Source organism: Nanorana parkeri, unplaced genomic scaffold (assembly GCF_000935625.1).
Source record: "Nanorana parkeri isolate BGI_ZX_2015 unplaced genomic scaffold, ASM93562v1 scaffold420, whole genome shotgun sequence".
Lineage (NCBI taxonomy): Eukaryota > Metazoa > Chordata > Amphibia > Anura > Dicroglossidae > Nanorana > Nanorana parkeri.
In genome coordinates, this window is record NW_017306688.1 from 363,082 (window position 1) to 377,732 (window position 14,651).

A 14,651-nucleotide genomic window follows, 5' to 3' on the forward strand; every position below is an offset into this window, starting at 1 on the left:
TTTTATCCTTTGTTGCATCTCCTATTGCTAATCAATCTCCTGCAGTCTCTTTGCAGCCACTTTCTGTACTCTGATGAGTGCATGTATTTCTCTGGACGGGTTTCCTGATGGTGACAACAGTGGACCATGTGCGTAGAAATAACTGCTTGTAGTCTCCATTTGAAGCCCTGGTGAGAGGGTGACGACATGGGAGCTCAACTGTAAGCGTTGTCACCTTATAACAGGAAGTGCCTTAATGGCAGGAGTACCAGGTATTACCTTATTAACGTAAGCTGCTTATAAATTTTACCAAAAACATTTCAAGAGACATGAACATGGTAAATCCTATGTGAGATTTTAGTGATTGGGCTTACTTATACTTTAATGGCAATAGACTGTAAACATATATATTTGTGTGAATTTTCTGTGACACAGGAAGTGCTTATTCAAAAAAATAGAGAAGGATAACGAGGAAACTGGACAGGAACCAAAGACGGCCAGTCTAGCGGCCATGTCCTCCTAGTACAGGTCGTGTACAGGACAGTTACATAAGGGGGTAGCTGGCGAGGTTGGCAATGCCGCAAGCATTTTGTTTGTCTTTGGCCATTAGGATGTAGCCTTTATCACCCCACTCCAAGCCCCAGCTGAGGAGAGAAAAATAATTGGGTTACATTTCATTACAGGATCAGCAATACTAATAATACAGGCAAACATGGGCAGGTCAGAAGCAGAAAGGTTACATAGATGGTAATGTTAGTAACGTTACATAGAGGTCCATCTGTTCATCCCATACAGTTGTAATCACAATTATTCAACCTCTATTGCAGATCAGGTTTATTGGCAAAATGTACAGACTTTCAGCTGTTTGCAATGAGCAAATCAGACAAAAGCCATTGAAAGAGGTCAACACAACAAATGTTTCCAGTGGTTTCCTCAAATTCATCTAAAAATGCACCTTTTAATGCCTTCTGCAGTCTCAAAATTATTCAACCCCTTGAATAGAATCCCTCACAGGAGCACACATCTCCAAAACAGGTGTAGTCTCAAGAACACCTGATGCAACCAATCAAAGGCTATATTAGATGCACCAGACATGCTTGAAATTCCTAAACTAGCTAGTTGTATGGTGAGTGTCACATTTGACTGCATGTTAGAAATAGGGCTAAGTCAAAAGAATGGTCAAAAAAGTTAAGAGAAGAGATCATCGTCCTTCACAAACAAGGAACAGGATCAGGGGCGGACTGACCATTCGGGCATTGCCCGAGGGCCCGCGGCCAGGTGGGGCCTGGCTGGTTGTCACCTGCTGTGTGCAGCTTGTGTACTGGCTGCTGTGTGTGGGGTGTGTAGCAGCTGCGGGCTGCTGTCCTGAGGATACAGACCGGCCGTGTGATGTGGGTGGCAGCTGAAGCGCCAGGAGAGTTTCCTTCCAGGCCAAGGTGAATGGGAAGATGACTGTGCTGAGGAAGGATCCTGCTTTGAGCTCTGCGTTCTTCATTACCGCACTCTGTCTTCTTTATTACCATGCTCTGCGTTCTTTACTCCTGTGCTCTACATTCTTTACTCCTGTGCTCTGCGTTTTTTACTCCTGTGCTCTGCGTTTTTTACTCCTGTGCTCTGCGTTTTTTACTCCTGTGCTCTGCGTTCTTTACTCATGTGCTCTGCGTTTTTTACCCCTGTGCTCTGCGTTCTTTATTACTGAACTATGTGTTCTTTATTACTGAACTCTGTGTTCTTCACTCCTGTGCTCTGCGTTCTTTATTACTGAACTCTGCGTTCTTTACTGCTGAGCTCTGCGTTCTTTACTGCTGAGCTCTGTGTGCCTTACTGCTGAGCTCTGCGTTCTTTATTACTGAACCATGCGTTCTTTATTACTGAACCATGCGTTCTTTATTACTGAACTATGCGTTCTTTACTGCTGAGCTCTGCGTTCTTTATTACTGAACCATGCATTTTTTACTCCTGTGCTCTGCGTTTTTTACTCCTGTGCTCTGCGTTCTTTACTCATGTGCTCTGCGTTTTTTACCCCTGTGCTCTGCGTTCTTTATTACTGAACTATGTGTTCTTTATTACTGAACTCTGTGTTCTTCACTCCTGTGCTCTGCGTTCTTTATTACTGAACTCTGCGTTCTTTACTGCTGAGCTCTGCGTTCTTTACTGCTGAGCTCTGTGTGCCTTACTGCTGAGCTCTGCGTTCTTTATTACTGAACCATGCGTTCTTTATTACTGAACCATGCGTTCTTTATTACTGAACTATGCGTTCTTTACTGCTGAGCTCTGCGTTCTTTATTACTGAACCATGCGTTCTTTATTACTGAACTATGCGTTCTTTACTGCTGAGCTCTGCGTTCTTTATTACTGAACTATGTTTTTTTTACTGCTGAGCTCTGCGTTCTTTAGCACCGTGCTCTGCGTTCTTTAATACTGTGCTCTGCATTCTTTACTGCTGAGCTCTGCGTCCTTTTTACTAAACACTGCGTTCTTTACTGCTGAGCTCTGCGTTCTATACTACTGAGCTCTGCATTCTTTAATACCGTGCTCTGCGTTCTTTACTGCTGAGCTCTGCGTTTTTTACTATTGAGCTCTGCGTGCAATACTGCTGAGCTCTGCATTCTTTATTTCTGTGCTCTGTGTTCTTTACTTCGGAGCTCTGCGTTCTTGATGGAGCTGATTCCTCATATCAACTGGCCAGGTGCCTACATCATGATCTTACAAAAATCCCTCTGTTGTTATCTCAGTGGCTCAGGGCCAATGGTTCTGCCAGATACCTCCTTCATTAGGGCTGTTTGCTTTGAACTGGTATTCCCTAGGCTAGATACAATGATTCAAAAGCCATCATATATAAAAAATGTCCAATTCTGTAGGTAGATTTGCACAAAGGATTTGGACCATAGACACATCTGGTAGATGAAGGGACAAACTATGGGGCAACAATGAATGTTCTTAGTGTATTTTCTCTTGTGTTTGAAAGTTCTTCAATAGCATAACGCATAAAGAACATAGTGATTCAAGAAAATACCATGTTATGGCCACCATATGAAGCTGAGGATTATTAGGAAATTAAATACATGTTTGTAAGAAGATACAATGTTACAATTCTAGAGACTGCTTGAAGGAATGAGCATTTAAATGTAACCATTGCTACTACGGGGATAGCAATAGTTACAGTTATATGTTCATTCTCTCCAGCGTTCTCTGGAATTGCAACATTGTATATATCGTTACTAATAAGTATTTATTTGCTATGATTCTCAGCTCCATCTAGTGGCCATAATGAATGAACCTATTGAAGGACATTCCACCAGAAGAACATTCATTTTGGTTAACTTACACAGAACAAATGTACCTGCAGTTTTATTGGACAAATATGCTATGTACATTTTTAGAACACCGAAATGAAAATTGCAAAACCGGGAAAAAAAACGAAATGAAAAAAATGTCAGGCCGAAACTGAAAATGTTTTTTATTCTAACTTTTTCAGTTTTTTTACAAAAAATATTTAATTTTTATTTACTTTTTTTTATATTTTTATTTATGTATTCATTTTTATTACATATTTTTATTTTTTACTTTTAGGGACTTTGGGGATATATTCGGGTTCTAAACAGACCCCATGATATTTCCCTTTTAAAATAGAAAAAGAGATTGATGACACAATCCTTAATCTCTTTTTCTGCATCCCCTGTTTATAAATGAACAGGAATCCTCTATACTGAGTTTTCCTGTTCATTCATAACATGTGGAGATAGTATGTTTACTATGTCCACAATCATGAATGAACAGGAAGTGATGTAGATCACTTCCCATTTATTCATAATTGAGAATATAGTCCACATACCATGTCCTCAATTATTTACAAACACTCATCGATCACTGATCACTCAGTGTATGTACTCACTCTCCATCCTGACAGCTGTCACAGGAGGCTGAGTGAGTGGTGCGGGAGGAGAGCTCAGCCTCCTGTGACAGCACTGGCTGTCTCTGCCCACACTGCTCTCCTCTGATCTGTGACAGGATGCTGAGCGGTGCGGGGAGGAGAGACTCTGGACGCTCACGGCGCTCCCCTCCCGCATCGCTCGGCCGCCTGTGGCACTTTCTCTCCTCCCCGCCGGGACACAGAGCAGCGCCCAGTGGGGAGAAGACAAGAGAACGGATGCACTGCTATTTCAGCTAGAAAATAGCACTTTTGGCATTTTGCCAAAAGTGCAATTTTTGGCCGGTATGTTTCGGCGGCCGATATATCGGTGCATCCCTAGTTTATAATGGTCACGTTAATAAAATGCATTAAAACAATCACATTGATTACACTACTCAGCATTTTTGCTTAGCACTAAGTAAAGTACCTGTTCTTAATCAGCCAGTATTTGGATTTCTTCTGCACCCCGTAGCCGACAGCAAGCACAGCATGGTTTATATCTTCCGGACTACATTGTGGGTCATAATATACACCTGTAATGATGTAATCAAATATAAACAGTATGGAATAAGGAGACACATATTTTCCAAAATCCCCCTCCTACACTTCCTTTCCTCACTTTATAACATTGCTTCTATCATTCTACATATGATCTATCACCGGTCATTCTATCCATGCATTGTTATGAATCCTCAAATGTGATCTTAAAGCTGAACAGATTAAATACATATATGACAACCATTTTACCTGCCAAAGGACTTTTATTTCTGTCCATCCAGTCCTGAGATTTACACAACTTTTTCACAAACATGGCTCTGTCTAGCAGGGATAGAGACCTGATTTTTCTCTGCTGTGATTAAGTTACACCTGCAGGTCTTGGTCCTCCCCCAGGCTATGATTGGACAGTGACAGGAGAAGAAGAAGACTGATGAGCTCATCTCTCTGTCACTACTCTACTCATATAAGCTCTTTAGCATGGGAATGCACAATGGACCTGCTCCTTGTGTTGCTTCACCCTTTTCCAGTCTGAGTTATGCTGTACATAGACTGCAAGAAGCTGATACCGGGTCAAATTCAGGGATCATTTGGGCCAAAATAATTGTAAGATAGATATTAAACAGCAACATATCCCATCAGAGAAACCCTTAGGTAAGGTGATGAATGTTGGGTGCTTACTCTGTAATCACCACTAGATGGCAGCCAAACACCATTACTTCTTTCCCTAACTATAGCAGCTGGAAACATTCTGCACATACTGTACTTAAAGCGGAACTCCGGGCTAGTTATTGATTGCCTCCACACTTCCCATCCCTACACCTGTTGACCATGCATCTTTTTTGGGGGTATCCAATCTATTTTATGAGTGAATTACTTTTATAACCTCTGTGACATCATCACTTCCATTCAGATATCCCAACCATGCCCGCCCGGGCACCTGGAGGAGGTTGTAGGGAAGCGCTGACATTGCTTCCTGTCAGGGTACACGGCCTCTATAATGAACTACAAGTCCCATTATGCACTGGGAATTATAGTAGTGATGGAGTGAGGCAACGGGCAGGATTATGGGTGACAGATGGGTAAATATTAGTGGGACAGAGCAGAACCGGCTGCATGCTGCAAACAGATTTTTAAAATAGTGTGGTTGATGTATAAATGGTTAAAAAATTACTTTAAGAACCTCGTGTATGAAGGACAAATATCCTGGCAGATGGTGTGTCAGTATTATGGGTTTGGCTATAACTTACAGTATAACAGGAGACATGGAAGCCACCAGGGTATAATGCTACCTGTAGGGATAGATGGTGTGGCAGTATTATGGGTTTGGCTATGACTTACAGTATAACAGGAGACATGGAAGCCACCAAGGGATAGTGCTACCTGTAAGTACGTATGGTGTGCCAGTATTATGGGTTTGGCTGTGATTTACAGTATAACAGGAGACATAGACGCCACCAGTGGATAGTGCTACCTGTAGGTACGTATGGTGCCAGTATTATGGGTTTGGCTATGACTTACTGTATAACAGGAGACATGGAAGCCACCAGGGTATAATGCTACCTGTAGGGACGGATGGTGTGCCGGTATTATAGGTTGGCTAGGACTAACAGTATGAAAGGAGACATGGAAGCCACCAGGACCAGGGGATATTGCTACCTGTAGGGATGGATGGTGTGCCAGTAATATAGGTTGGCTAGGACTAACAGTATAACAGGAGACATAAAAGCCACCAGGGCATAGTGCTACCTGTAGGGACGGATGGTGTGCCGGTATTATAGGTTGGCTATGACTATCAGTATAACAGGAGACATGGAAGCCGCCAGGGAATAGCGCTACCTGTGGGGACGCGCTGCAAGTAATAGGCCAGCACATTGACTATCCTGGGCTCCTTTCCGCTCATACTGGAGAACCTCCATAGGTTAAACAGCGCTGGCTCAGCACACAGGGAATATCCTTACCCTGCCGCCAAAAAGAGAAGCAGCTACCAGCAAGGGGAAGACGTGTTAGGGCTTCTGTTGACTCCTGATGTAAAGGGGAAAGCTGATGTGATGGGGGGTTTCTGATGTAAAGCTGGAATCCACATATTTTTGTATTTTTTCATGGGGTCCCCCTTAACATCCATATCAGACCCCTATCTTGCATAAGGGACTGGTATGGATTTTAGAGGGACCCCGTGCCATTTTTTACATTTACATATTTTACATTTTAGATGAGATTTTGGATTTTCAGGTTCAGGTCTATGTCATGAAGAGAAGAAGGTGCTTAAACTACAAGAGTGCAGCCTAGGATGACAACACTGCTCCTCCATAGACACAGTGCAGCGAGAATGCGTTGTCACCCTAGGACAAGAAGTGTGTTACTGGCAGGATCAATAGGTGAAAATAAAGGAACAAAGAAAACAAACACAGCTGACACATCTACCGACTAAAAAGCTGCAATAAAAAAAAAAATTATGCTCAGGTTTAAATATGCCTTTAAGCTGCATTCTGATTGGTTGTTCTGGTTCCAGTTAATTAGCCCAAACTCACCTTTACTGTAAAACTGAAAGGAGGACAGACCGGCATCTATACCCACTGAGATGGGCCCAACCACGCCCACTGCCTTCATCAGGGCCTTCTCGCTGCCAACCTGGACTTCTTTATATGCTTTACATTTAGCACCTCTGCCTGCTGTGGTGTAGTTACAGGTCTGGTCCTAGGGATAACAAACATCATAGGAGAGTTTATATAGTACAGAGAGTGAGGAAACCTCTAAGAAAAGCCAGAGAGTGTCAAAAATCCAGTGAGCACCTAGCTTCCTCTTTAAGCTGACAACTCTGCCTCTGCTGCAGTGAAAGCTTGACGTGTAAAGTATTGTAGGCCCTGTGTAAGTTCTCCTCACCTGGATTACAGAACATCTCTTCTTATGTTATGGAGAAAAGTAAAAAGGGGGGGGAGGGAGTTGTAGTCCAGCAAGATGGCACTTAAAGGCTGACAAAGATCTTTTTTAGAAGATCCACCCCTTTCGTCATGGAGTTATTAAAAAAAACAACCTAATTCTAAAGCCCATTATTGTAGGAAACCCGGGGTCTGTTATATATCCACAATTTTTTTTTTAAAGCAGATCTAGGTAGTCACCCTAAGACAGGAAGTGTGTTACTAGCCGGATCACCAGGTGAATTAAAGGAAAAAAGCCTAAAAAAACAACGAATACAGCCGCCACATCTAACGTTTTAATAAAGATGTATGTTTTACAGTATCGAAAAAAAACTTTTGGAATTAAAATAACGTGGTGAAGTTTATAGGGGAACTGAGCAGTGACGTGCCGTGCCTTCTGTGCTGGGTGAGGCACCCCCCAGCCCACCGAAGCTCCGCCCCGGTACTGCTGAAGCCACGCCTGTCCCGCTGAAGCCCCACCCCCAGCTCGGTAACCAAGCTGTGTGGGGAGGAGGAAGGGAGGAGCCTCCCTGTCCCTTACATGCTTGTCACTGGTGAGGCATCAAGATTGATGGCCTCAGTGTTTGTTTTTTGATTGGACAGCTTGGACCAATGGCGCTTTGCCATTGGTCCAAGCCATCCACAGAGCTCAAGCCTCTAACAAAGAGTAGAGACTATGACAGCACTTGCCTCACCAAGTTAGGTTACACAAGCAGTGGGGAAGCCCGCTGTTGTGTAACATAACTACCTGTCAAAAGCCAGATGCAGCGCTGCCTGTAATTAACAGACAACGCTCCATCCATGACGAGTTACACAGTAGGGAGGATTTCCCTGCTGTGTAACTTGTAACGAGCCGCTCTGAATTGAGAAAAAGCTGTCAGCTTCAGACTTGAAGCGGACACCTTTTTTCTTCATAATACTAGGTGAGGCGCTGCCACACCTGCCTCTCCTTACCGCACGTCCCTGGAACTGAGTGATTGGATTTCAATTTACTTTAACTGAACTGCACAGGCCAATAAAATATGGTTTTATGGTCCTATAGTGACTTCTCTCCCCATCACCTAACACACTTTCTCCTACAGGAAAAAAAATGATTTTTCATGCACATGGTTGGATGATCAAAGTGGACACAACTTTACTTTATTCATTGAGATAAGTATCAATTGTCTGTTCATTTACGAAGTCAACCCAATCGTCTGCTAGTAGATTACAGTACAACATATCAAATAGATCCTTCGCATATGTATGCACTACATGAAGCCTCTTGACTCTGCCAGTACTCACCTCTCCAACATAAGGATAGGCTTTTTCTAAGTCAATGCCTTTATTGTCCCTCACATACTCAAACGCATTGGTCATGTAGCCTCCTCCGCATCCGTCATTCTTCTTCACACAGTCTACCAGGTTCTGAGGACTGAGAACCAATAGTTTTTTTGTTTTCTTCTTTAGCTGGCCCTCCAGAGCCCCCACTGAGCTAAAAGCCCAGCATGACCCACATGAACCCTATTAAAACAGAAGTATTAGATTAGGCTCCACAAATAGATAGAAATCAGAAGAAAAGAGACTGCTATCTGTCACCCTGGAGAGTCCAAAGGGTACCTGGAGTAGTCTGTAGAGCATTAGAATGAAGACCGCGCCCCAATGACTCAGCATGACCCCCATGACACTTATTGAACAGAAGTATTAGATTTTATTAGGTATGTGTTAAAGGATCGCTGGATCTAAAAATAGACAGAAATCAGAAGTAAAGAACAAACTTTTTGAGGCTGCTATCCGTCAACCAGGAGATCCCAAAGGATACCTGGTGTAGTCTGCAGGAAGAATGAAGAGGCACACACTGCAAGATGCTTGAAGTCCAGTGTGAAGTTTCCACAGTCTGTGTTGATTTGAGGAGCCATGTCATCTGCTGGTGTTGGTCCACTGTGCTTCATTAAGTCCAGGGTCAACGCGGCCGTCTACCAGGAGATTTTGGAGCACTTCATGCTTCCTTCCGCAGACGAGCTCTATGGGGATGCTGACTTCATTTTCCAGCAGGACTTGGCACCTTGCCCACACTGCCAAAAGCACCAAAACCTGGTTCAATGACCGTGGGATTACTGTGCTTGATTGGCCAGCAAACTCGCCTGACCTGAACCCCATAGAGAATCTATGGGGCATTGCCAAGAGAAAGATGAGAGACATGAGACCGAACAATGCAGAAGAGCTGAAGGCCGCTATTGAAGCATCCTGGTCTTCCATAACCCCTCAGCAGTGCCACAGGCTGATAGCTTCCATGCCACGCCGCATTGAGGCAGTAATTGCTGCAAAAGGGGCCCAAACCAAGTACTGAGTACATATGCATGCTTGTACTTTTCAGAGGTCCGATATTGTTCTATGTACAATCCTTGTTTTATTGATTGCATGTAATAATCTACTTTTCTGAGATTGTGGATTTGGGGTTTTCATGAGCTGTAAGCCATAATCATCACAATTATGACAAATCACAGCTTGAACTATCTTGCTTTGCATGTAATGAGTCTATCTCATATATTAGTTTCACCTTTAAGTTGCATTAGTCAAATAAATGAACTTTTGCACGATATTCTCATTATTCGAGTTTCACCTGTATGTACAGCAGCTCTAAAATATTATGAAGACTTGAAACCTTTTTTAATGGAAAACTGTTGATCTTGGATGAAAGGGATTTTGTAATGTTACCTGGTTCCGGACTGGTGTGACGTAACCTTTCTTCCTATAGTCAATGGAGTCCGGGAGGTTTAGTGGTTCATCATTATCATCAGCTGTGATGTTCCTCACCCTGTCTTTTGGTGGGACTTTTAGTCCTGTCATTGTCTTCACAACCTCTTCACTGGTCTGGAAAGAAATGGAGCATTGTAGTAGAACAATTTTACTAACTGGCAGGTTAGCATTCGCATTAAATTGGTATAAAACACTAGATGAAGTGGCTTATCTGTGTACATATGCATGACGCTATGTCCAATTTCCAAAGAATCACACAAGAATTCATGAATCATCCATTTTCTGGATTTCTAATGGACACGGTTCTCTTAGTTTCAGACAAATCTACATGCAAAGTGCTGAATCAGTGGTTCTCCTGATGTTGAAACAGAGATAAGATGTCAACAACAGATTGTGGAAAAAGAGAACCTGTCACCAACTTAAAAACTGCAGGTAAAAACACACTAAAGTCAAGTATTTGAAATGCTTACTTGCAGTTGTTTTCCCTTTTAATGGTTTATTGACTTGCAATGTGCCTCTGAACTTATTAGGGAATTGACACTCCAGAAAGTATAAGGACTTTTTCCATATATATATATATAACCTTTAATTATGTATCTATTTGTTTATAAACCTATATATGTATCCTCAAGAGAGTTTGACTTTTTTTTTGTATTCATATTTATCTATGTTTCACTGTTTCAGACCCTGCGCAGTTGACAGGCGGATTGCTATTTGGTCGGATTGAGCTACAACACCTGACTTCAATTGGTATTGATGGTTTGGAGATTATAACAAGTATGATGGAATTAGTAGTTTCTTTACTGACCCACATACACTGGCTAGTTTAGAGTTAACCAATCCATCAGTGAGCATTGCCTCCTACATCTGTGTACTGGTCTGTATTTGTTACCTCTATTACCTCTATGAATAAGCCTATGGGTGAAGCATGTCAGAGGTTGTAGCTGGTTTTGGGTTTGGGGTGCTGGTATTTGCTACACTGTTATATTGGATTTGCTGTGAATTTCAATAAAGTCTGAAGTATTGGAATTCTCTGGATAGTGCGGGCTGTTCGTATACTACTATCTCTAAATCTGGCCATACAACTATAGATTATCTGCAGATTTTCTATGGTCAGATGGAAAAAGTGCAACAGATTCCTCCATCTACGCTAAACTGTGTGGATGGAGGAATCTCCCACTGGGCCAAGCTTCAGTATCTTGCTAGTCGGCCCCGCTGGCTGTCAAATTACTTGTTTGCATGCAGGCGTTGTTGAAGTATTTTGAACAATGCCTGCATCCATAGGTGTATGGCCAGCTTAACTATGAACTTCCTTTATTCTGTGAGCTATCTTCCCATGCTCTCTGCCACTGCTACACTCTTTATCAATTACATTGTTCCCTGCAATCTAAATGTTCTACAAAAGACCTTTCCTATGTTTTGGTGGAGAGGAAAGGTAGGTGCGTAGATACAGTACAGGAAGTGTGTTACTAGCAGGATATTAGGGTAATAATAAAATGGGAAAAAGAAAACGAATGCTGCCAACGTATCTAAGGGCTCGTTAGCTATGATATATAACATTTTTGTTCTTGGTTTTAGATACATTTTAAGCTAGGACATACACAACACATACAATGAGTTCATTCAACAGTCATACAATCTAAGGGCCATCCTATGACATGGATTATGGCTGGTAAACTGTTATGTGCTTCAGTTCTTTTTACAGGGCTAACCAAGTAAAATGCCATTTTGTGCGGCCAGCTTTTACCCTTGTTACCATGTCAGCTAGTTACCATGTCTCCTAGGCGATTCATGGCCATTTCGTAGGTGTGCATGCCTTGCAGATATTCTTCATTATGGACAGCGATTAGTTTGTAGTTCTTCTCCCAAATCTGACGTCTCATTAATTCATCAAACTGTAAAATAAAAAGGAAGACAAGGGAATGGATAAATAAATAAATAAATACTGTAACTACAAAGACTGAAACTGTCCTCATGGCCATACACCAACCAGCTCAGTATTTTATTGAACTTGTCCTTATGCCCATACACCAACCAGCTCAGTATTTAATTTATCATAGCCTCATGCCTACACAACAGCCAGCTAAGTATCTAATTGAATCTGGCCTCATGCTCATACATCAACCACCTGAGTATTTCATTGAATCTGGCCTCATGCTCATACACCAATCACCTCAGTATTTCATTGAATCTGGCCTCATGCTCATACATCAACCACCTCAGTATTTCATTGAATCTGGCCTCATGCTCATACATCAACCACCTCAGTATTTCATTGAATCTGGCCTCATGCTCATACATCAACCACCTCAGTATTTCATTGAATCTGGCCTCATGCTCATACATCAACCACCTCAGTATTTCATTGAATCTGGCCTCATGCCCATACACCAACAAGTTCAGTATCTCATTGAATCCGGCCTCATGCCCATACACCAACCAGCTCAGTATTTCATCTAACTTGGCCTTATGCCCATACGTCAATTAGATCAGTATCTTCTTAAACCTGGCTTCATTCATATACACCAACCACTCAGTATATCTTTGAACATGGCCTCATGCCTGTATGCCAGCCAGCTCAGTATATCTTTGAACATGGCCTCATGCCTGTATGCCAACCAGCTCAGTATAACTTTGAACATGACCTCATGCTTGTACACCAACCAGCTCAGTATTTCCTTGAACATGGCCTCATGCCTGTACACCAACCAGCTCAGTATTTCATTGAACATGACCTTATGCCCATTGAGCAAACAGCTCAGGATCTTTTTCTATTGAAGTACAGAGGAAAGAATCTGCTTCTGGACCCAAAAGGGCAAAGTAAGGAGTCATGACTGTTTCCCTTTAATCCCTGTGCTGGAGATGCAACATGAAATGAAAGGAAACCCCCTAAAGTGACAGAAATTTTCATCAAAAACAGTTGTCACCAGAACACTTATCCCCATTGGATAATATATCCTCACCTCCTAATTTGCTGAATATTTTAAACCCAATTATTTTCCTTTTAGTTTTGGATAAGGTAGGGAAGGATTGAAACCCCTGTCAGTTTTCTTTTCGTACTGTGTTCCATTGGGGAGGTTTTCCTGTACTTTCTGTACCGGAAACATAATAGGAAGTGAGAGGAAGTCTCTCCAAAGTGAAAATAAATACATTCTTAGTTTTCACTGGAACAAGTATTCCTCAGTTTTGTTTCCTTTTGTCTCACTGACAATGGTCACCTGGACAAACAAAGGTTGAATCTCTCCAGTGGGGATATACCTGACAGGAGGGTCTAACCCAGTGGTTCTCAACCTGTGTAACCTCAGGACCACATTTGTCCTTGGTCATTAAGTCTCGACCCAAGTCACACAGCACTGGAATGCATGGCATTGCGGTATGAATGCACGGTAGGTGCAATTACATGCTACAGTGCGTTAATTGCATGTGACTGTGCAATTAACGCAATATACTAGTGTGAATGGGCCCTCAAATAACTTGACAGACACACACAACCACAGACATAAGTCTCACACACTCACAGACATTCTCACACACATACACACTCCGCAAAATGTTATTTACCTAACGAGAACTGGAGTGGGCTGCGACAGAGCTCCTTGCATATGTGCATTGCTTGTGCACAACCCTTGCATGCCCTGTAGAGGTGCTGGGAGCCAGAATGTGACGTCACTCCAGTCCAGCTGTAAACAATGTGCATATGAATAGAGCTCCCTCCCTGCCATACCTCCAGCCCACCCCACCTCAAGCTGACACTCAGCGCGGGGCAGTATAATTTGAGTGGCTGCTTGGTGTGAGAACTGACAGTGCTGGGGTGAAGGGCGCTGAGGAGCCTCTCACCTAGTGTAGTGGAAGGCACCCAGCAAACCCACTTTTGGGTCCTGACCCACCAGTTGAGAACCACGGGTCTAACCTATCCCCACTGTACAAAAATCTAAAAAAAAGGTTTTTACCTTTACATATATTTTAAGTTTAGCTCCATGTGTATAGTTATATCTCTGGATGTTCCATACTGGGCCCTGACCACCAGTGATTGGTAGGTGGCAACTTACCCTTTGCAATGATAAATCTGGGCACTAAACATTAACAGATAGATTTATATGAACTATATCATGATAAAGCTCAGACAATCATTTGACTCTTTTCTTTGGCTAGAGACGTAGAAACAAATGGTTTCTATTAAAAAATTGTTACCAGTCCATTGTATTGCTTCTGGTAGGCGATCTTCCATTGTTCCCATTCAGAATTCAGAGTGTCATCCCATAATGGTGTGGCTTCCAACAGAGGTATAGTGAGGAGCAGGAGGTAGAGTCTCATGGTGCTGCAGGAAAAAAAACAACAACTGTTTATAGCATCTGTCAAATAAAGAGGACCTTGTTTGTACACATAGTGAAGGCAGCCATTTTATACTATGAAGCAATATGTCCCCAATCCAACGATGTTCTAGCATGTTCTAATGATGTCTCATTCAAACCGATGCTTCGGTGACATTACCTAGTATGTAATAAGTTCTACACAATTAGAAAATGCAAAAAAACCCCACAAAATTATGAACACAATATCCTGGGTGTACATTTCATCTAAACCCGTGGTGCCCAAAGTGAGGCCTG

At 42.4% G+C, this 14,651-nt stretch overlaps 1 protein-coding gene across 1 annotated transcript; it reads right to left on the minus strand.

Moving 5' to 3' along the window:
- Positions 1–484: 484 nt before the first annotated feature.
- LOC108789812 (cathepsin K-like) lies at positions 485–14,397 on the minus strand. Its single transcript, XM_018559912.1, has 7 exons — positions 14,236–14,397; positions 11,817–11,939; positions 10,003–10,158; positions 8,590–8,808; positions 6,919–7,084; positions 4,320–4,425; positions 485–623 (listed from the first exon to the last, which is right to left on the minus strand). Exons 1-7 carry the CDS (start codon positions 14,356–14,358, stop codon positions 524–526), a joined length of 993 nt encoding a protein of 330 aa, XP_018415414.1. The 5' UTR covers positions 14,359–14,397; the 3' UTR covers positions 485–523.
- Between the last annotated feature and the right edge of the window lie 254 nt (positions 14,398–14,651).

What these genes read in the sequence shown, in the direction of transcription:
- LOC108789812 (XM_018559912.1), bottom strand. Translation starts at nt 14,358, where the DNA reads ATGAGACTCTACCTCCTGCTCCTCACTATACCTCTGTTGGAAGCCACA. An exon ending in TGAATCGCCTAGGAGACATG is followed by an intron (nt 10,159 to 11,816) that starts GTAACTAGCTGA and finishes ATTTCTTTCCAG; the next exon opens with ACCAGTGAAGAGGTTGTGAA. An exon ending in TACTGGCTGATTAAGAACAG is followed by an intron (nt 624 to 4,319) that starts GTACTTTACTTA and finishes TTCTCTCCTCAG; the next exon opens with CTGGGGCTTGGAGTGGGGTG.